The sequence below is a fragment of the Neofelis nebulosa genome, chromosome 7, assembly GCF_028018385.1.
Source record: "Neofelis nebulosa isolate mNeoNeb1 chromosome 7, mNeoNeb1.pri, whole genome shotgun sequence".
In the NCBI taxonomy this organism is placed as follows: Eukaryota; Metazoa; Chordata; class Mammalia; order Carnivora; family Felidae; genus Neofelis; species Neofelis nebulosa.
Window position 1 is genome coordinate 66427139 of NC_080788.1, and position 21370 is coordinate 66448508.

General features: G+C 38.7%; 1 protein-coding gene across 7 annotated transcripts in view; it reads left to right on the plus strand.

Annotated features, from left to right (window-relative positions):
• Positions 1-21370, plus strand: part of MEIS2 (Meis homeobox 2) — a 209679-nt gene that overhangs the window by 10983 nt on the left and 177326 nt on the right. For all 7 annotated transcript variants that reach the window (XM_058738261.1, XM_058738263.1, XM_058738258.1 and 4 more), the window contains one exon: positions 5141-5255. In XM_058738261.1, the coding sequence (XP_058594244.1) occupies positions 5141-5255 (115 nt within the window). The remainder of the gene's footprint in view (positions 1-5140; positions 5256-21370) is intronic.

The window sequence follows — 21370 nt, forward strand, 5'->3', positions numbered from 1 at the left end:
TGTGATGAGATGAAATCAAACAAAGGTGCCCTTGACAACCACTGACATTCACGATCAGATTAAAATTTGGATATTTTTAAAAATTGATTTTGTATTTTTTTCAGACTGAATGCTTTATGGAATATTCCAACGCAATTCAAAATTATAGGAGACATGTTCTAATATGATGGCATATCAACAAAATAAGAAATTTCTCTCTTTTCTAAAAGTTGATCCATTTGATGGAGGAATCCATTTTTTTTTTTTTAATTTTGGAATTTGTTTTTGGAATTTGCAAAGAGCACTTGCTACTACTTTGAGAGTTACTCACCTATTAATTCCCAAAGCTCAGTGGAGGGTGGAAGCAAGGAACTGAGGGAAAGACCCCAGCTCTATTTACATTTTTAAAGAGTGAGTCCATGTTCTGAAAGCATGCGTGCTTCTCCTGAGTTCTTGTGTCAACTTTAGAATAATGAAGTTGAAATTCCAACATTTTTTCAAACCATACAATTAACATTTTAACTTCTGTAGGCTTGCATGCCTGATGACAGGAGTCTTCATCTGATTTTAAAAAATAGTAATTTTTGCATAATGTTAATTAGGAGCTACAATATCATAAAGTCATAGGAAATATGTAACATATTAATTGTGTATACCGATGCAAGCATATCTTGCCTTTGTTGTTTAAACATATTGAGCCAAATTAGTTTTGCATGCTTCGTTTGCTGGTTAAAATGTCTTTATATATGTTTGCTCTTGCTTTCCACCTACAAGCGCATATTCTGAATTACTTTACCGTATTGTCCAAGTTCATGTATAATTTTTGGCTTGGTGTTATAGATCGTGTTTTAGTTGTATAGGTTCTAGAAAATCAAATGCTTATTGTAAGTATTTTTTAATAATAGAAATAAGAAGTAGGAGTGACCTTATGGATTATCTTGCCTAACTTCTTAATTTTAAAGAGATAAAGGAAACAAGTCCCAGGGAAATGAAGTGCATCACTTGCTTAAGGCCACATGATCAGTTAGAGATGGCACCCTAGTGACTTAATTCGAATCTAATGCTTTCTCCCCTATACCACATCCATTGATTCATCTTCTCGTTTGGGGTCTAAGATGAGTTCCAGATTATTTTAGAAAGAATGTGTGTGTAGTATGGCTTTTCCCCCCCCTTGAATCCTAATACATTTTACTTCCTCATTCAGTTTTGTATTTATTTAGAAACGCTCATACATTTTGTTCCATTCTTTTTGCAATGTGAGAATCATGAGCTTTGTGGATTTAAACAGGGCAATCCTACCAATTCACCAGGACTGATTAAGTATTTTCCTATGGGCAGGTCCCCACAGAAATGCCATAATGGTGTAAAATGTTACAATTTCCACCATATCTGCAACTTCAACAAAAAAGGCGTACATATGTTTTGCTTCCTATGCCCAGAGACTCCTGTCCTCTCTGTGCTCTTTCCCAGATTTAGCAGAATTCAATGATGGTGCTAAATCATTTTTTTTTTTTTTAATTTCAAGGGAGAAAACACTGGCAGAATTGTGTTTTCTAGGGAAAGCTGTGTGTAAATGAGAAACAGAGGAGAGCAGCAGAGTGATCTCCTGTGGCCCCGCTACTACAAGCTCTCCCCATCTTGTCTCATGCTTTTATATTAATTACAACTTGCATTATCAGCTGTGAGTCTGTAGCCCAGCAAATAGAAAATACTGCCCCTGGAGACCTAGCTTCTTGTATCTATTTTCCATCTCCTTCTATTGTGCTCCACTCAGTATTCACTGCTTTTCTCCTGCTAACACTGCTCTTTAACGCAATTACGTAAGAGCAAGAAAAGTACCGTATTTGACTCCCAATTATTAAAGCCACTGGGAATAGAAACATGTTCACTCCTTGCCCTCGGGTGTCTTCGTGATACTTTGGCTGAAGAACAGGACATACACAGTGGAATGCATATACCTGAGTGCTCACCCCCACGCATGCACTCAGAGAGCATTTCTCTTTCTTTTCCACATACATCATGTGTTTTACATGCTTTCGTATGCCACTTCGGTTTCAAGATTCACTAAACTTCTGCATATAATTTGGCAGAAAGCCAGGCAGTTTATTCTTGAAGGATGTAAACTTGGAAACTATCTAGGGAGGGGAAAAAAAAAGAAGAAGAAAGAAGTTGTGATACAAACAAATATTTCAGTCTAAAGAAAAAAAAAACAGTGTTATGGGTAAAGGATTACACTTTATCTGTCCACATAGGTTGTAATTTTTTATGACCAGGAAGGTAGCAATTTTTTATGGACCAGATTATCAGTATTTGTCATGTTTGCCATTTCACACGCCTTGCCCCTCCCTGTCTCTTCTCTCAAGAGAAGTCCCCCTGGGTGATCGAGCCACCCTGGTATAGCTGAATGTGAACAACTTTGTGGAGCTTCTCAGCCCTGAAGCCCTGGAGAGATACATCTGTTTTTCCTACTTTCAACTTAAATGAATGCCAGGGTGGGTATTCCTTAGTTTTGATCAGACTCCCAAACGAGGTCATAATACTTGAGACATTCCATATGGAAACCCAACATCTTATGACACTTGTTGGGGACAGCATTTTTGAGGACATGAAGGAGAAAAGAGAGAAAAAGACAGGGGCATGGCACGTGAAATGGTGAACATGAGCAAATTCTAGGAATGGGCTGAAAACCAGAGATCCAACTCCCTTGGAGGAGCCAGCTGCTTCTAAAGTAATGTTTGCTGATGTGGCTTATTTTTCCCTCCTTTACTTTAGAAAACACCTCCTCCTCCTCAGAAAACCACTGGAAGAAGTATACTAAATTGTAAATTAATGAGGTCTGTCTTTAAAAACTCAGCACAGGTTTGACTGATAAGGACAAACCAGTATTTTCAGTTGCTGGAAGTCCTTCTGAGCAGTTAGTTCAAACCACTCTAGTGCCCAGACAGAACAACTTGCTCTAGCTTCGTTTGAATGATGATATAATCGTTGTTGGATGACATTTACCTTAAAACATAGTTGAGATGTTAGTGGCTAATTATTGCAATTTTCATGAGGGGTGAGGAGCTTTTCTAGCAGCCTGCTTACTAAAAAGACTGCAGTGCATAAAATTAACATCACTTGCTGTATACACTGAAAAGTTTAGCCTAGGTGAATGTGTTATAGTTATTTCTGAAAGAAGGCTCTCACCAGTGTGGTTGTAGGACTAAACCAATGCCACGCCATTGTTTCCTAACCACCCCCCCACCCCCCCCACCCCCCCCACCCCCCCCACCCCCCCCACCCCCCCCACCCCCCTCCACCCCCCCCCCCCCGTGCAATTCTTCTAGCTCTTTATCTGATTACCATCCAGCAAACAGCTGACTCGAAGAGGCTGCAAAGCTTGAAGAGCCCCTGTATTCTCTTTGCCTTTAGCTGGAAACTGTTGGAGTGGTTTCTAACTCTGATAAAAAGAGAAGTCACAGGCATGTCTTTGTCTTAGTACAGGCAGCACAGAACCTTGATTTTCAGTTCTTTCTACTCAATTTTGTTCCCTAATCTACTTTCTAAAACATATCTTCAGAGATCTAAACCTGTGCTGTATTTATAATCACAAAATTTCTGCTTGGGGTTTCCACTTGGAATCAGTTGCTTGCCTGATGGCATTGCCAGTAGCCTTGTTTTGATACAGATATTACTGATCTATAGAGCTTTGGGTCATTTCGTCATCTTTTACAGATGCCAACTATTAATTTGCACTCAGTTTATAGCAGACCTGTAGAGGGGAAGAGAATGGTTTGTTGTTGTTGTTCCAAATAAGAATAGTCCCCATTTTGTCTCCCCATGGCTTCTTGATTTTATTTTAATACAACTTTATATTCTATATACACATTACAGAGTTGATGTAGAAGAAAGTGATAGACTAATTTCTTTTCTTCTGGATAAACTATATATAATGACAACATGACAAGATTGTTTTCAGATGGTCAAGATGTTTGCTTGTTGCCTATAGGCATGTCGGTCTGTCTGAATCCTTATTTACCAATTCTTGTAAGAAGAAATCGTGCACTTTGAGAGATTGATGTTTTTGTTTTATTTTGCCCCCAAAGAATCTCCCTGCCCCCCCCCCCCCATAAGAATTTGCTTGCCAGGAGATCTTTGGTCTTAGTTGAAGTCATCACATGCAGGTGACAAGTGTACTGTCTGGCCTTAAGGCTGGTCTGTTTCATGTGCTGTTCCTCCTCTCCGTTTCTGCCAGAGGAAATTCCATCTCTTGCCTGCCTTCATGTGGTGCTGATAAAGTCCTTCCTGTACATTAGAATTCCTGTTTTCCTTTAAGCAACAGCAGGGGATTGGGAATGATCAGGAAAGGGGAGGAGGAACAGGAGAAGAATACACTCGGCAAAGTAGCATGAGCTATAATTTCTCAGTGTGCCTTGCATGTCCTTTGAAACAAGTCATGCTTCCAGGAAAAAAGCACTTGCCTGTGAATTTTAAGCTTCCATGGAGCTCACGCGAAAGTTCTGTCCAGTTTATCACTCGGCTAGCAGTTCATAGTTGTTTCATTCTGTTCATTAGTATCACTGTATCTGTTGGTTGTGTAACCAGTTGATAATGTTCAGAGTTCATTCAGGTTGGTGTAGGGCAATGCATCTGAAAGATGCAAAGAGCTGCCCCATATGTTCTTGGATCTGTGGGGGTTTTTTGTTTTTGTTTTTATTTTTGTTTTTAAGGGAGTCGTGAGTTTTGTAGATGTTCTGGAATTTAGTATCCAAGAGTATTGGGCCTCTTTCTTGGAAGAGTGTGTCCCAATTAAGGCAGCAAGAGTAAAAATGACTTCTAAATTTTTAAAAAGCTTTTTTTTCCCTAACTTTAAAAATTAACTTTATCGAGGTATAATTTGTGTATCATAAAACGCACCCCTTTTATGTGTCTGTTTCCATTAGTTTAAACACATGTAGACACAGATGTAACCATCACCTTATCAAGATGCTAGAGCATCTTTTCTTCTTTTTGGTACCCGTTGCTGAAAAGACAACATACTATAGTGTGGGGTCTGTATATGCCTAGGTCCACAAATACTAATATGTACACATTTTTGTCTTTCTCTGCACCTTTCCTATTGGTTCCTCATTTATGGCTGAAATGGTAACTGTGGGAACATTTCTTGGCATCCTGACATCAGAATCCTGCATCTTGGCGAGATCACGACGATGCAACGTCCACCCACTCAGCAGGCACCCCGGGGCCCTCCAGTGGGGGCCACGCTTCCCAGAGTGGAGACAACAGCAGTGAGCAAGGTAAAAGGTCAAGCATTTCCCTTGTGCAAAGTAGACATAACCGAACTAGCTTCAGTATTTTATGATCTCACTACTACCTCCCTGTAAGTAGGAGAGTGGCAGGTTAGAGAGCTGCTATATTAGTATTTCCTCTCAACTTACATTACTTTAAAAAAAAATCAAAGTGAACTGTCTCATCTTTAAGTAGACATTACAAAAACAATTGAGTAGTTCTGCCAATTCTTTTGCAGATTTGGTTATCTACACTTTAACTTCGGTGTGTGAGTAAATAGAATGACCTGGCTTATTTTGTTACTGAGTAAATAGAATGACCAGGTTATTTTGTTTGTCATATCACCATTAGGAGTTCTCTGTAATCAAGCAGTGATGCCTCTAAAGTACATAAAATGCCCAAATCTGTGCTCATGAGCTCAGAGAACGGTGTGGCGTCTACATGGAAGTTTATCTTGGGAAGATGGATTTTGAAATTCTTAGCCTATTTGTCCCCATTTTCATTCAGCTGACATGGCAACTTTTGTCAGAAATCCTAAAGATTAGAATAATCGCAGGACAAGGGGGGCATCAACTGCAGATGACAAGGAAGCCTAGTGTACTCTAGAATAAATTTTACCATGGAAAACTCACCTACTGCACAGAGAGCAATTATACATTGGTAGGGATGAGTCTTCTGTAGCAAAAATGATAATTGAAAGGAAGATGCGTTATTGAATGTGGGCCAGGAAAGTGTATAGATTTTACTTTTTAATATTTTACGTTAGATAGTGTCTGATCTCCTAGGTCTATTTCATCTCTATTATGACTGTGTTTATGGCCACAATATTTAAGCATTAGACAGTCTTCCAGGTGGAGGACAGTTTAACAGCTTGAGCTGTAGTCTTATATGCCATTTAAAAGAGGGTGGTTGATGTAGGGTGAGTGCCTTCACTCCTCCAGGTTTCTGGCCACAGATTTTGGATGACTAGTATTCTCGAAGAGTGTAGAAACATCGTTTCTCCTAGGATGCCATTAACTGTGACTAGGTCCAAATTAGAATCTAGGTTTAACAAATTTGAAACTGATACAGAAATGAACTCTACGAGATGGTAAATTGAGGAAGAACTTGCAAATTGTATTTATTTAGGCTTATATACTGTCTTTATGAGACCAGTTAGATTGCACCTAAGAAAACCAAACCGGAAGGCATTTTGGAGATGGCACGAACATAAATTCTGTGGATCTGCAGTGCAATGCCTTAATTGTGGTTCCATATCCTGGTGATGGACTTATCGGCAGGGTTAAAGCTGGAAAGCTTTGAATGACTCCCACCTTTCCCCACCACCCCAAACTGCTATCACACAAAGGGTGAAATGTATCTATTAATAAAAACAAAACGCCCTAAACATTGTGCAGAAGAGGGGGGAAAGAGAAGCAGACTTAATGGTCTAATGAGGCTATCTTCCAAAGACTTGTTGTGTGTGAGGCTCGCTTTGACCTTTCACTTTGCTCAGGAGCCCAGCGCTTCATTTTTCACATTCTTGCAATTACGTTAACGCTTCAAGCATTTCTGACTCCAAGTCAGCTAGCAACACCAGGCATAACTCAACACTGTGAGTTTTTCTCCTCTCTGTAGATTCATTAACAGGTCACGAAGGTCCCAACTGAAATTTAAAACTGACTGGTTCTGTTGGGTTGGTTGAGTTATGGCAAGGGAGATAGCAGGAAAGGACCAGAGAGAAGGGGAGGGGGAGAGAGAAGACCCTGGGGTTTGGAGCTGGGAACAGTTGCAGCAGCAAGCAAGGCATGGAGTTTTATCATTTCGGTTAGTTTGTTTTGTTGTTGTTTTTGGTCAGAAAAGAGAAGAGTTCTGAGACTGACACACTGAGTAAAAGTGATACACACAAACCTCTATGTTGTGGGTAGCTGCACCCACTTATCCCATGCTGAAGGATTTGATCCCTGTAGGATTTTGTTCCTTTTATCATATCTCTGTGGGATTAAAGAATGGACATGGTAGCTTATGTGTACGAGAACTAGGAAGTCAGTCATTTTACTGTATTAAAGTGTGAGGGACAAAACAACTTATGATTCCTATAACACAGGGAACGCTTTGACATGGAGAATTTCCTACCTGGCTTACCACATCAGTGGTTCCCAAACACATGTTTAAGGGGACACTGTTTGTTACGGCAGACCGCATGTTGAAGGCCAGGCTTGGAAGTATTTTGTCATACTTATGCCCATATGAGTCTTTCAAACATGTATTTAAGGTGCTGTGAAATTTGGCCCACTGAATTGTCCATAGTAGCTTTCTGTGGGAAAGATTAATTATCTGCTTCAGGGCAAAGTCAACAGAGATATTGACTGAAATCACATATGCTTATCCTAGGTTAAATCTTAGGGTTGATGTATAATGGAAAAGCTAGAAGAGAAATTTATGTTCTTAGCATTAAATATATTATAATGTTTCATTGGAAACCAAGTTGGTAGGTTAGAAAAGAGTTTTCTTGCTTATTCAGAATTTATTAGCACAACAGGCATATGGAAAACTGTAAAACGACTCAGTTTCAAAACAAATTATGATAAACAGGAAAAATAGGGATGAATTGTACTAAATACAATGTTTTCATACACATTTTAAATTAAACTTTAATAGCCATATGCTATAAAACAATACATGCATTTATGTTGCTTTATATTTTTCGTGAATATTTTTACTAAAATGATTCATACACATCTTTGCTTTGGAACCTAAAAATACCTCATTTTATGACTTGATAGTGAAAGAGCTACAGTTACACAGGTGAAAGGTCATCTTTTACTCTCTAGTGTTTGTGCCACAAACCAAATGGGGGAAAAAAATCGAATTTTAAAAATATTGTAAGAAACAAACTTGGTAAAATATAAAACCCGACTTTACTATATCTTTCAAACAGCACATGCCTAGCAGTAAACTATATAAATATGAACCAGATTTTCATTCACTCTGATTTCTTTTGCTAAAAGCAGCCAAAGGGAGGGAGTTTGTCTTGTTAGTCACATTAGAATGAAGAAAGAAATCTGGTTTTTCAGGGATAGAATTAGGGTACAGACTGGGGACTCTGCGGAAGTAACTGGCCCTCTTTGTGTCTGGCTTCCCATCAGTAAAATGGGGCTTGATAATAAGGCTTGGGGTCCCTAATTCTGTACCTGCTGAGTCAAAAGCTGCTTTGTATTTCATTGTGTATTTTGCCAGAGTAAAGACTAGGAAGCAGCCTCCTTGTTCATAGAGCACTTTGAGAGCCTTAGATGAAAGGCACAATATATGTACAAAGTATTATTATTATTGATGGGTTTGTGTAACTCCCATTAACGCTGATGGGAGTTACGCATGTGAATTGGCAAGAGAATAGACCCCTCAGTGTTTAGAGCACATGAAATTTACATTTTTTCCAGTGCTGTAATTGAGATGTTGACAAATTGGAGAATATTGATGAGCCTTTGTTTTAAGTATTTCGTGCCAAGTTTGTTTTATTTTTCCTGGTTTGAACAATGGTATGGGTTCAGCAGCAATGAATAAAAAGGGTAGAGTAAAGATAACTTTGTATTTCAATATTTTGATGTGCCAATATGAAATAAATTGTCTTAGGCAAATGGAATATGCTGTTTTAATCATTAGCTATGCATGAAAGAAAAATTGATGTTGACATCTTTGCTGTAAAATCGTTGTAATGGGGCCTTCCTTACAATTCATTTTTGTAAAATTCATTTTGTACATTTTGCAGCAATTGAACAATCCCTGCACTGTGAATAGGCAGGATTCCCAGAAATACCGAGGCAGTTGGCCCAGTAACTGCTGAGCTCACACTGCACACCACACGCACGTTAACCATACTGTTGCCAGACCCAGTTTAACCTAAATACATTAGCATACTAGCATCTATATTTCTTTAATCTTTCAGGACACAGGGCTGTGCAAGCCAGCATAATTCCCCTCAACTCTGCCTGCCACCTATCAAACCCTTCCTATTGATGTCTCCAACTATGATCCAGGCAATAAGACTATTATTTCATAGCTAGGTATTTGTTTATTTATTATGCAGTTCTTTACCAATCATGGTGTCGAAATCTAAAAAATACCCCCTTTATATTGGATGTGTTAATAGGTAAGCAAGCTTCTAAAATAGTATTAATTACACTTTTGAGTTTGTAGTGCATACTACACTTATGAAATAGATTTCTTCCTCACCCAGATATTCCAGTTATACATTTAAAGGAGGGAGCAAAACCTCAAACCAACCTACAGTGGATCCTGAATATGTTCTACTGGGATTTCTTATTCAGTCTAGGAAAACTCCGTCAATGGAATGTTTTCATAGTGGCGGCAATTTCTTTAAAATAACCCTAAATACAATATGACAGATGCCATCTGGCATAATCTTTTTCTAGTTGCTTTTAACTTTTATTTTTCCTAGAGCTAAGTTCATCCAAAACTGGTCACTCACTGTTATGCTACATATATGACATTTCTTTTCCTTCCTGTCTTCCTAATTGTATCAAAAAATTCTCTGAGAATATAATTGATAATTGAACATTCCCACGGAAAAAACTATTGTATATGGAACATTTATGTTGCATTTTTATTCTGTTCCCCCCCATAGAAATGAAATTAAATTCTTCTAATAAATAAATGCTCTAGGAGCATGTAATAGTGCCCATAAATGCTTAAAAGCTTTCTATAATTGCTGTTAATTTTGAGTAATTTCTTCCTATATGTATCAACTTACTTGAAAAACCCAGAGTTGGGATTTCTAGATTTTTTTTAACTTAGTCATGTAAAGGGATGTCTCCTGATGCCAGTTAGAGTTTAATTTAGAGTAGTAATTAAACTTGAATACTGCCTCATAAACAAAAGATAAACAATAAACCAGCCACGTTCCCTGCTGTTTCATAGCTTTCTTTCCCAGATGTTTTAGCCTGATAATTTTTACACAGTGAACTACCTAACATGGAGTTTTGTGGACAGAGGTCGAAAATGAGTTTTCTTTCTTTCTTTCTCTCTTTCTTTCTTTCTTTCTTTCTTCTTCTTCTTCCCCTGCTTCTTCTTCTTCTCCTTTTTTTTTTTTTTTTTTTTTTTTTTTTTTTTGGGCAATCCTTTTTCCCTCCGAAAAGCAAAATGCAGAGGACTTTTCACTATTTAGATTTTAAACAATTCTGATAAAATAAATACTTAATGCAGATGTGCTTTAAAGATAACTCTAGTTCTTCTTGGATATTGTTTATTTTTTTCTTCAAAACTTGTCACGAATGCCTTTTACACTTAGTGATATAAAGAGAAACACATTTTTATTTAAGTAAAATCTTGATAATAAGTCAGAGAACGCAAAGCTTGACAATGGAAAATGTTTCTTCTCACCCTTCCTCCCCATCCCCGCCCCCTCCTCCCCCCCCCCCCCCCGCATCCCTCCCCCATGGCCAGCGTTGTAGACTTTATGTCTACACTCTTCCTTGGGCCACAAGGGTTTCTCTGTCCAGTTTTGGACCCTTCCACTGTCAGCCATGATCTTTCTAATTGTCAGGTACTAGTCTGCCGTTCAATGCAGAAGCCATGTTATTTTCACTGGGTGGGGTAATTACTGAAAGCTGAGAATAGCTGCACTAAAGACACAGGGATACTTTCATGATCCCATTAGCATAAGAGTGGGTAAATTATTCATGCCAAGTGAGGATTCTATGGGGAAAAGTATAGTTAATGCACATAGTTTTTAAATGTATCCCTTTCTGCTCTGAGACTAAATTCTTGTTGGAATCAGTTCTCAGACATTTACGGGAAAGCTCTGGTGGCGTGTTAGATGCAGTTCATCTCTCTCTGTTTGCAGCGCTCTCAATAGAGACCATCTGGCAAAGATCCAGAAGGTGATTAAACAAAATGATCAGCTCTTGTTGCTGTGTTACATGTCCAATACTACGGATTAAAAAACATGACCCACGACAGTCACGCTAACGTCATGCCGCTCCCCCCTCCCCCTCCCCTTTCCGTATAAGAATTCAGATGGTCCACAAATGTGTGTGCCATCTTTGTGTCCTTATGGCCCATAATCATGAACAGGTTGTGCAAATGGCTCTTTCTGTAGCACTGTCTGTTCCAGCAGCAAAGAAGCATTTCATATTAATTGGGTCAGTCTAATATTCATATTGACATGGGGAAAAAATTACTAAAATTTATTCTTATAGCAGACAATGACTATGTGTGCTTTCTGCCATGAGGGAAGTGAAATCTGACAACTGGCTTGTGCAACTGATTAATTTTTCTTGAAACTGGAGAAAATCAGCATGAAAAACTGTCATTCTCTGAAAGTAGCGCACAACCCTTTGTAACTAAACAAAATGGATTGGGTGGGGGATTTGGGGGAGCTTGTGGAAATGAACTCTGGTTTTAACGCCATAATCAGGGATGAATTTACAGGGCCATTCAGAGGAGTCCTCCCTCCCCATAAACAAGCTGATAATCACAGGGAAGCTGGCTTCCAATTAGCTTTTCCTTCCCTCACACAGATCAGGGTGTTTATATGTCCTCCTTAAGCTTTGATATGTCACTGCTGAGTTGGTACATCTCATGTCACGTTCAAAAGTTTGGAAATAAAATGTTTTATTGTGAGGAAATCCTGCTAATCAGCAAGGTAATATTCAACCAATCATTTCACGATTGAGTTAAGGTAAAAATGCCAAGATCTGTGACTAAGGGACAGATGTATCTTATCTTTGGGGGTTTGCACCAAATGCCAAATAGAAATATAAATTGAACAAACCAGACATTGTGAGGAAGTGATTGAAGAAATATTGAGATGAAATCTTGGAATGAACTGTATATGTATATTTATAACAATGCTGTGAATTGCTTACATGCCACATTTGCATATTATTGATTTTATTAAGGGCCAGTTTGATGTCTGTTAGCTAAGGCATTTAGAGAACACTATTATTATGAGGTTATTCAGAGATTATGCCTGACCATTTAATATTGTGGAGATAGTCCTGCGACTAATATTAGAGGTTGAATTTGAGTGCAAATATCAAGAAAAAATAAAGAATAAGGCAAAAAGAAAAAAAAATTCTTAAAACCCACTTTAAAACATCATTGGTCCTTGTCAGCTCCTCTTTCTAAGGGAGGGTAAAACACTGGGTTAGAAATACAGTCAGGCATCGTACTCAGGGAGGGGAAGTGAAGTTCCCCTAGAGTCAGTGCAGTATGGCAGATGAAAGGGACTTGTATAGCCTTGGGGGTCTTAAGGCTATTATAGGGCAACTCATGCTCTGTTATCATGCTGATTTTTCAATTGATTTTTGGCTGAACAGTACTTGTTGAAGCCCTCCAGAGCATCAAACACAGCCTTATGGTGCTATATGTTGTAATACATGTGTTCTATTTTTCCCTTCATTGTCTTTACTTTGCTTCAGAAGAATAGTCTATAATGATGCCATGTTATTTCCAACCCCCCCCCCCCCCCCACTTCTTCTTTCTTCCTTGTTTCTACCTTCAGAGAGTTTCTTGAAATTCTTATTGTTTTTTTAGGGGCGGGGAGAAGGGGGAGGCAGGATTAGTGGGAGAATTCATCTTCCTATGTTGACATTTGTTTTTAATTTGGCCTTTAAAAATATTTTGATGTCACAGCAGACAATAATATAAACCATTTTCATCTACCAAATTTATCCCTCAGTAGTTTTGAACTATTCACTCCCTTTCTAATGACAAACAAGAAAACAACTATGAGACTTCGCTGAAATCTAGTTTCTCATTAAAATGAAAGTGAGCCATTTTAGTAGCTCTTGCTATACAGCATTAAGATCCCTCAGTGGGCTGAGAAGCCAGGTCTTGAAGAGGGAAATGATGGAGGGAAATGTAGAGAAAGTGTGTCCCTGTCTGTCTTCTGCCTGGGGGATTCTTACTGATGAAAATCCAATTCTCATATCAACTTCTCCATGAGGCCTTCCTGATTTGCCCAGGGATAGGCCTGTGTTCCCTTCTCTGCACCCCAATTGCACTTTCTACTTCTATCATAGCATTTTTCACATTTTGTGTTATAATTATCTGGTTCCTGGTCTCTCTGTCCGCTTTTTCCACTGCAGGGATTATCATTTATTCAACTGTCTAGCAATATTAGGTCCACTTTTGAATCAGTAAACAAATCCTCAGATTTTTTTTTTTTTTTTACATTTATTCATTTGTGAGACAGAGAGAGAGCACAAGCAGGGGAGGGGCAGAGAGAGAGGGAGACACAGAATCCGAAGCAGGCTCCAGGCTTTGAGCTGTCAGCACAGAGCCTGACGCGGGGCTCGAACTCACATACTGAGAGATCATGACCTGAGCCGAGGTCGGACGCCCAACCGATTCAGCCCCCCAGGCGCCCCTGTTTTGTTTTGTTGTGTTTTGTTTTGTTTTAAGATGGACAGGTTAATTGAAACCTTGTTCTTATTGACTCTGTGATGTACACCTGAACATAAATGAGCTATTTTGAATATATTGATACATTTGATCAAATGCTATTAAATCCTTAAGAGATAATAGAAATTGTTTCCTTTTACTGAAACTTTGTTGTATACAACACTGCCTTAAATAAGTCCGTGTATCCTGAACTCAAACTTAGAATTCTTTTGGTTATAGGTAGGCTCTTAAATTTTCGATTCTTATTCTAAGTAGTATTTTAAGATAGTACCTAAAATAGGACTTGTCTTATTTGTTCTTAATGCTGTCTTAAATTATGCACATAGAGTCAGAATTTGGAAATGGGGTTTCCTTTCATTATGTTATTTATCTTTACAAAAGTAAGTATGTAGATGTATCTTTTAATGTAACGGCAAACCTAATAAGGGAAATTGCTTAATGTGGTCAATAGTTTCCCATGATTAACTCAGGGTCCATTTTGCTTGTACTCCTTGTTTAGGATGAGATTGACCTTGGGGGAAGTCATTGGTCTTCACACACAGGTAAAGAGTCTGGAAGTAATTCTTGAATTTTAGGCCTCACATGCTTTTGTTGATTTTCTACATATGTCGTCCAGTTTGTTCATAGTTTGCTTTTGAGCAAGTATAATTATTTTGGATGATGCAACCAAAACCTTGTAGTGAGCGTTTTTTCATCTGCCTGATGTTCTGTCTAGAATCTTGGATTGTGAGTGAAGAAGCCTGTACTGTAAGGTCAGGGTTATACTAAAAAGGGCACAGACTTAGGAGGCAGAGATACATGGGCTCAGGTTCCAGTTTTACTCAGTATCTGCTAGATTCAGTTTCTCCATCTGCAAAGTGGGTGGAAAACTATTGAGCTTCAAGGTCGTTCTGGAGATTATATTAAGTGGGATTCCATGTGTTAAGCATATAACATTGGCTGGAAACAGTGATTGTTAGTTCCTTTATTCCCCTGTCCCCCTGTCCTAGGCTAACAGTAATTAGCTCTGTGGCCTTGGATGAGTCTCTTAATGTTTTTGGACTTTTGCTCATCTGTAAAATAGGACTGAATTAGATGATCTTTCATTTTATATTATTTTTTTTTATTGAAGTATCGTTGACATACAATGTTACATTAGTTGCAGGTGTACAACATAGTGAACTGACGATTTTATACATTATGCAATGCTAGCTTCAAGCTCCAGGAATCTAATGTTTACATTCATGGGTCTTATTTTTCACTTGTGCATTTTATCTTTAAACAGAGAGAGAGGCTGCAAAGTTTTGTTTGTTTGATTGTTTGTAATCGGGGTGTACCATGAGTATTTTTACTTCTTTGATTTTACAGGCTAGCCATAATATGTAGTGAGATAATAGTTTTGTTTTGTTTTTTTCCTGCTTTTGTTTACCAGGAGAGCTTATATTCTTCTCAGCTCATCAAGAATATAACTAGCCTTTAGAATTTATTTTCCGAGGGTGGTAGAATGTTACAATTTAGGCATAGGACACCTAAGGTGGTATATTAATATCAGATGAGTGTTCCCTCAGCAAAGAATGAGGTGTATTTTGTACACAGAGCAACTTTTCCATTATCTAATCACCTAGAAGCACTCTGTTGGAACTTCTGTACTTCACAAGTAGAACAATAAATGATAATCAATACAATGGCTGAGACTGTACCCTCTCCTGAAACATATGCCAAATCATTCCAAAAAGTGCAAATAATTTTCAGGAGAATTTTAGTGTTACGTATACTTTACTGGGTCTTAATGATGTTTAGATTGATAATTTATAGAAGATGTAGCTGATTATCTTTTAGTCAGAGTATTTCCTTAACCAAAACCCTAACCCTCACTACCAGTTAGAGATGTTACTGTTGCCTCAGAACCAAGCGTTCATTTTTTTTTTTTTTTAAGTTTGAAGATTTTACAAAAGTAGACTAGGAGTGTAAAATTTCATATTTCTTCTTCCAACTAACATTTATAATAAATGCCATCCGCTAAAATAAAACCTCCAAAATTTCTATGTACTAAATGGGAATGATGAAGAAAAGTTGATAAATCATAGATTATTGAAAGCCTGTCAAATCTACCTCGTTGGGGTCCTTTTATGACAGAGTGCTTGCACTGGGCCTACGTGTAGGTACACACACCTGTCTGGGGGCAGGAAGCTCTCCCTCTCTCAAGACCTCTTCTAAATAAATGTATGCTGCTGAAATTCACTAGCCAAAGCTCTTCAGTGGGCAAGGCACTGTGGATGTAAAAATATGAAAATTATAAGGCTCCCTGCCTTCAATAATTGACCATCTCCCAGGAGACACCACATCAAGTATACAAATAACTCTCATGCAAGGAAGATACTCAGTTTGGGGGCACGGATGGAGCAAGGCTTGTTGGCGTGGGGACAGCACATGTTGTAGAATGTAAGCTCTGGAAGCAGGTAGTTTTGAAGACTCATCTCTGCCCTGCTGCTTCTAAGCAGCAGTCTTTCTCAGTTTCGTCACCTGTAAAATGGGAGTAATAACTAACTCACAGGGTGGTTGTTGGGAGTAAATGAACATTGAATTTTTAAGAGTCTAGGTTGGTAACTAATGGTGGGACACCCCCCCCCCCCAAAGATCCCCTTCCTTCAGCATTTATTGACCATATAATTAGTGCCAAGCCCTGTCCTAGATGCTGGAGGTAGAAAGCAAGTAAGATGCAGTCCCTCTTCTCTTTATGCTTGTTAGTAACTCAGAAACGTGAACAGATATATGTGTGTGCTACTAATCTGGCATATAACATATAAGTTGTAAGGTATTAAGTTATTTCAGATGAGGGAGTAATTAATTCTGTTGGAAATACGTGTGGAAGGCTTCACAGGATTGGGGGAGGTTTTAAAAGGTTTTGATGGCCTTCAGTGGGTGTTTCAGGTGAACAAGATAGGGAGGTTATGGGGAACAGATGGAGTAGCCAGTTGAAAATCCCTGAAGTGTGAAGCAACGTGGTATTTTCGAGCAACAGCCAGACTGACATTGCTGTTTGTGTGAGAGAATGCATGGTGAAGAGGTGGCTGGAGAGGCCAGTGGGGGCTGTGAGTGAAGATCCTTGTTTACCACGCTAAGAAGCTTATACTTAATCCTGTGGAGCACTGTTTACCAAACTTTCCTAGTGATAAGTAGCTCCGAAGGGGCCTGGAAATACAGATTCCCAGGCCCCCCTCAGATGCACAGAATTTAGAATCTCCGTGGGAGGCCCTGGGACTCTGAATATTTAATACATGCCCCAGGGTAGCCTAGCTTTGGGATGTAGGGAACCCGTTAATTGAAGAAAAAAAAAGTTGTTGGTGAGATTTATGTTTTCCAAAAAGCTCTTTTAGAATGAAGAGAATACCTTTGAGGGAAACAAGGCTACATGTGGAATAAGGGTTCTTAGTTGGGAAGACAGACAAGGGCTAAAGTAAGACGGTGGCAGTGGAGATGGAGGGGAGAGGATAGATGGGGAAATGACATGTAGGGTGAAGTGAAAAGTAATATGCGGGCCTCTCCTGTGGTGGAGGCTTCATAATCTAGATAGTTTTCTTTTTCCCTGGTGTGAGTTTCAAAGCGTGGACATCGATCAGCCAGTGGAGAAAAGGAGGAAGAATATTGCATTTGCACATGTAAAGTTGTTGAAGAAATATGTGATGCATGTTGGGTGAATAATGATTCTTTGGGGGGAGGGGGGCACAAGGTACTTACAGGCAGGACGGCACCGTGGTTAAAGATGTGGCCTTTGGCATTGCCTGCCTGCCTTTAAATCCTCAGATCTGTCACCAGTCATGGGTGAGTCTCTAATTTTACACTTTGTTATCTGTGAAATGGGAATAATAAATAATATCTAACAGATTTTGGTGGGGTAGAGATGAAATGATAGGATTTATATAAAATGACAGTAATTTTATGCTTGGTTCATAGTAAAGAAAACACTATAAATATTTTTTAATTAGAGGTTGCTTTTAAAGTAGCTATTTTTTTCTCCGATAATAAACAATTAAATAATTAAGTAAAAGCTGAGAACTCACCCTGTACTATTGCCATTGTAATGAAGAACCTAAAAATGAAATCCTGCATTCATATCTAGGAAGTAGAAGTTAAGGGTATAAAGCTGGAAGAGGAGTTACTTGCCCTAAGCCTCCTACCAGCCCCAGTTTCATCTAGTTGGAAGTAATTTCTTTCTTCTGCAGTCCCATTGCACATTTTTCTGAGTCTCTCTTCTGACAAGCAGGTTTTGTCTGTGTAATAGTAATTGGTTGTGTGACTTATTTCTTACCCTCTTTGGCTGTAAGATTGCTGAGGACAGTTTCCATGTCTTAGGCATCTTCCCTTTCAGCCCCCGCTGCCCCATTGTGCTATGATAACATAGGAGGCCTTCAATAATTGTTGTTATTATTATTATTATTATTATTATTATTATTTGAAAGGAGGATTGGGTCCATATTGTGAAGGACATTGAATAGCCTGCTGGGGAGTTTGTGCTTGATCTGGTAGGTAATAGGGACCCATTGAAGATTTTTGAATGGGGGTAGTGACATAATCGCCTTCCTTTTGAATGCCAATGACGAATTCTCCTATGTCTTCCACGGTCAAAATAGCAGACCCATATACTTGCCTGAAATACTGTCTGTTTGAAAGAGTGGATAATCTTTGAATGAAGAAGCAAATTTCAAATAGCTTTAAAAAAAAAAAAACTTTGACCTTCTCTCTAAAAGTAATTTAAGCACTTAAATTATTGTTATTCACAAGGTTTCCTATATGTAACGTTATTCTGGAAATGTATACAAGGACATATTTTTGTAAATTTTGATAGCATTGCCATAAATATTAACAGGATTGCCTCTATCTTCTTCAATATTTGGAGAAACAACTCCGATGATATTTAAATAGACATTACTTAAAAAAAAAAAGGACTTTGTGGTTAAATAGATTGAAAGCTAGAGTAGAGCAGGGTTTCCTCTAGTATAGGAATTTTCAGATTCTCTGATTTGCTAATGTGCATTTTAAGTCCACAAGGCATAGAACACAGAGCTGCTCAGCCTCACTTACCCACTGAAACCCTTCTGTGCACCATCTCTGGAGACCAATCTTACTTGGAACACACAGTGGAAAACAGTCCTCAACTCCTTCTTCCATTGAAGTACTTTCACATAGGGTGTAATATCCTAGGGAGTCTTCCTAGATCTTGTATTTAAGAGGTAGATCAACATGGGCTCAGGATCAATTTCCAGTCATATAAAAGGCAATTTCCTCTATGGTCAGAAGTATCATGGGGTTCAGCTCTCCCTGTACAGAATGTTCTGTTAACCCAGCTGTCTTTGTAGTCACCCTGCATTGTATTAGTCAAACAATGTGCCAGTAAATATCTTTTGAGTGATTCAACACAAGCACTTTTGGTTACACCCTCAAAAATTTATAAATGGGGATCCCAACAGAATCCTGTTATGAACTGTGTTAATACTTAGCTTGATAATTAGCATATGGCATACTTTCCTTCCTCAAGAGTAAACTTTTTTTTTCTTTTTTAAAGTGGCCACTGAGTTGGAGGCTGGATGGTAAATCCATGGAGGGGGGAGGAGAGGAGGAGAGAAAACCATCTTTCCTCATTTGGGAGTGGATGGCTTGGGCCCTCCTTGCTTCAGATGGTGAGCTATGGACTGAATACACTGTCCATTGGGAAATTTCTGGGAATCAGAGCTGCAAAACGCCTACCTGCCTGCATCTTCCTGTTCTGGGATTTCTAGTTTAGCAAACTCTTAGAACTGGTTGCCACTAGGCAGGTGTGACATCAACCAGCAATAGAGTTTTCCATAACTCATCCTTATTGTTGGAGGACGCTGTTAGACATTCATGGGCAGGGGCATTCTGGAGACCTAGAATTTCAGTCCTTTTTGGTCATCAAATGAGAGGAAAAGCCTTTTGCATTACTATGTTCTACTCCTGAGCATTGTGGCAAGGTTACCCACGTGAGTGTGTCACCCCCTTTGGGGACTACAGAAGAGAGAATTAGGTGAGGCACACCTTGGCTCTCCACCTTTGAAACGATCAAGAAGAAATTAGTAATATCACTAACACTGTTTTTGCAGTATGGTGTGAAAAAGCATGATTTTTGTCTAGTTTGTAAAGGAGTTTTTCTATGAGATTTTGAACTTGTTATAGCAATTAGCTCCGAAAATTGCAGCATCTCTAAAGGATGTCCTCTTTATTTTATAGATGGGAACATGGACATATTTGGAGAGCCGATGATCTTTAATATCATTAGTCAACTTACAAACCTGAGAGTAAAAGTACAGGTTTACTGTTCTTTATCCGCCCAGGTCCTGATGCTTCTACGCACATGAGCTATGTGTCCCCACATAGTTATCAGCCACTTAATGGCATTTTTTCTCCATGTTTCTTACTCTAAATGGAACTCTAGTTGCTTATTTTTCTGCCAGTATACAGCATGGGTTGCTTTCAGCTGGCAAAAAAAGGGAAAAAAAAAAAATTGAACCCTGGCTGAAATAAAAATACACTGGAAAGTAACGTGTCAGACTTTGGGTATTCTTACACATTGCCGTATTGCTCCATATGTTGGACATTTAAGACAGAAATATCAGGGAAGCTTCCTGTGGAATGTTGTCAGGGACCCCTTGAAACCTGCTGCTTTGTAGGTGAATAGTGAAAGTTCTGAGTTCACGAACATCTTCTTGCCCTATACAACATCACTCTGGAGATAGCAATCTCCGAAACTGTGATGTTCTAACTTTTTCATTTGCATGCACGTTTTATTTGCTTAAACTTACTGGCTTCTTTTGAGTCAGGCCACCTGATAATATTTGCTGAGTTTTTATAGTACCTTCCGAGCAAGGTGAGGGAAACAAGGGTTGAGAAATCAGCCTTGATTACATTACAGAGGGTCACTTACTTACTGCTAGCTCCTTAGATCAGCTCTCGGTATCGCCCTCCTACTGGCAAAGTGCTGTGTACATACTTTGTGACAAATACATTGGTTGAATAAATCGTTGTTGCCATTTGGTTAATAGCTAATAATACATCGCAACGTAGTAGATGTTGTTAGCGCTGACTTCAGGTTTACTCCCTCATTGGGCATATCGGTACCCAAAATTATTGAATTTGTCAAGGTGTCAGTCACCAAATCTGTGATGCGTTCATTAGAATTGAGTAGTCAAAGGTACAAGAAAGCGGGTACAAGGTTATGACTGGAGATCCTGCCAGTGCCTCCAAGCTTAAGGGAAATGTCCCTGTGCTTTATGGAGAAATTAGAACTCAGAATTCAAAAGTTTGTCACTTTGTTCATTAGAACATGAGATTAGACCTTAGTCTGAATCCTGCCTCCCACACATGGTGTGACCTTGGGTGACTTGTTACTTTATCTAAGCCTAATTTCCTCATTTACAAAATGAGAATTGACATACCTACATAGAAACACTGTGAAAATTAAATTAGATAATGTATTGGAAGCTCTAGGTGGTAGGCCAAATGGGAATAATAATAATAATAATAATAATGATATGATCACTGGCTATCTTATTAGTTTTGGTTCCATAACTTTAAGTCTGTATCACTTTCTGTAAATTCTTATTTCAGGATACAGTACAATACGATTTCTAAAATCTGAGAATAATTGCTTAAGATACCCTTCTCTATTTTCCCCTGGTCCTTGTCCTTTCACACAAACATACAAACAGAGACAGGATTTATA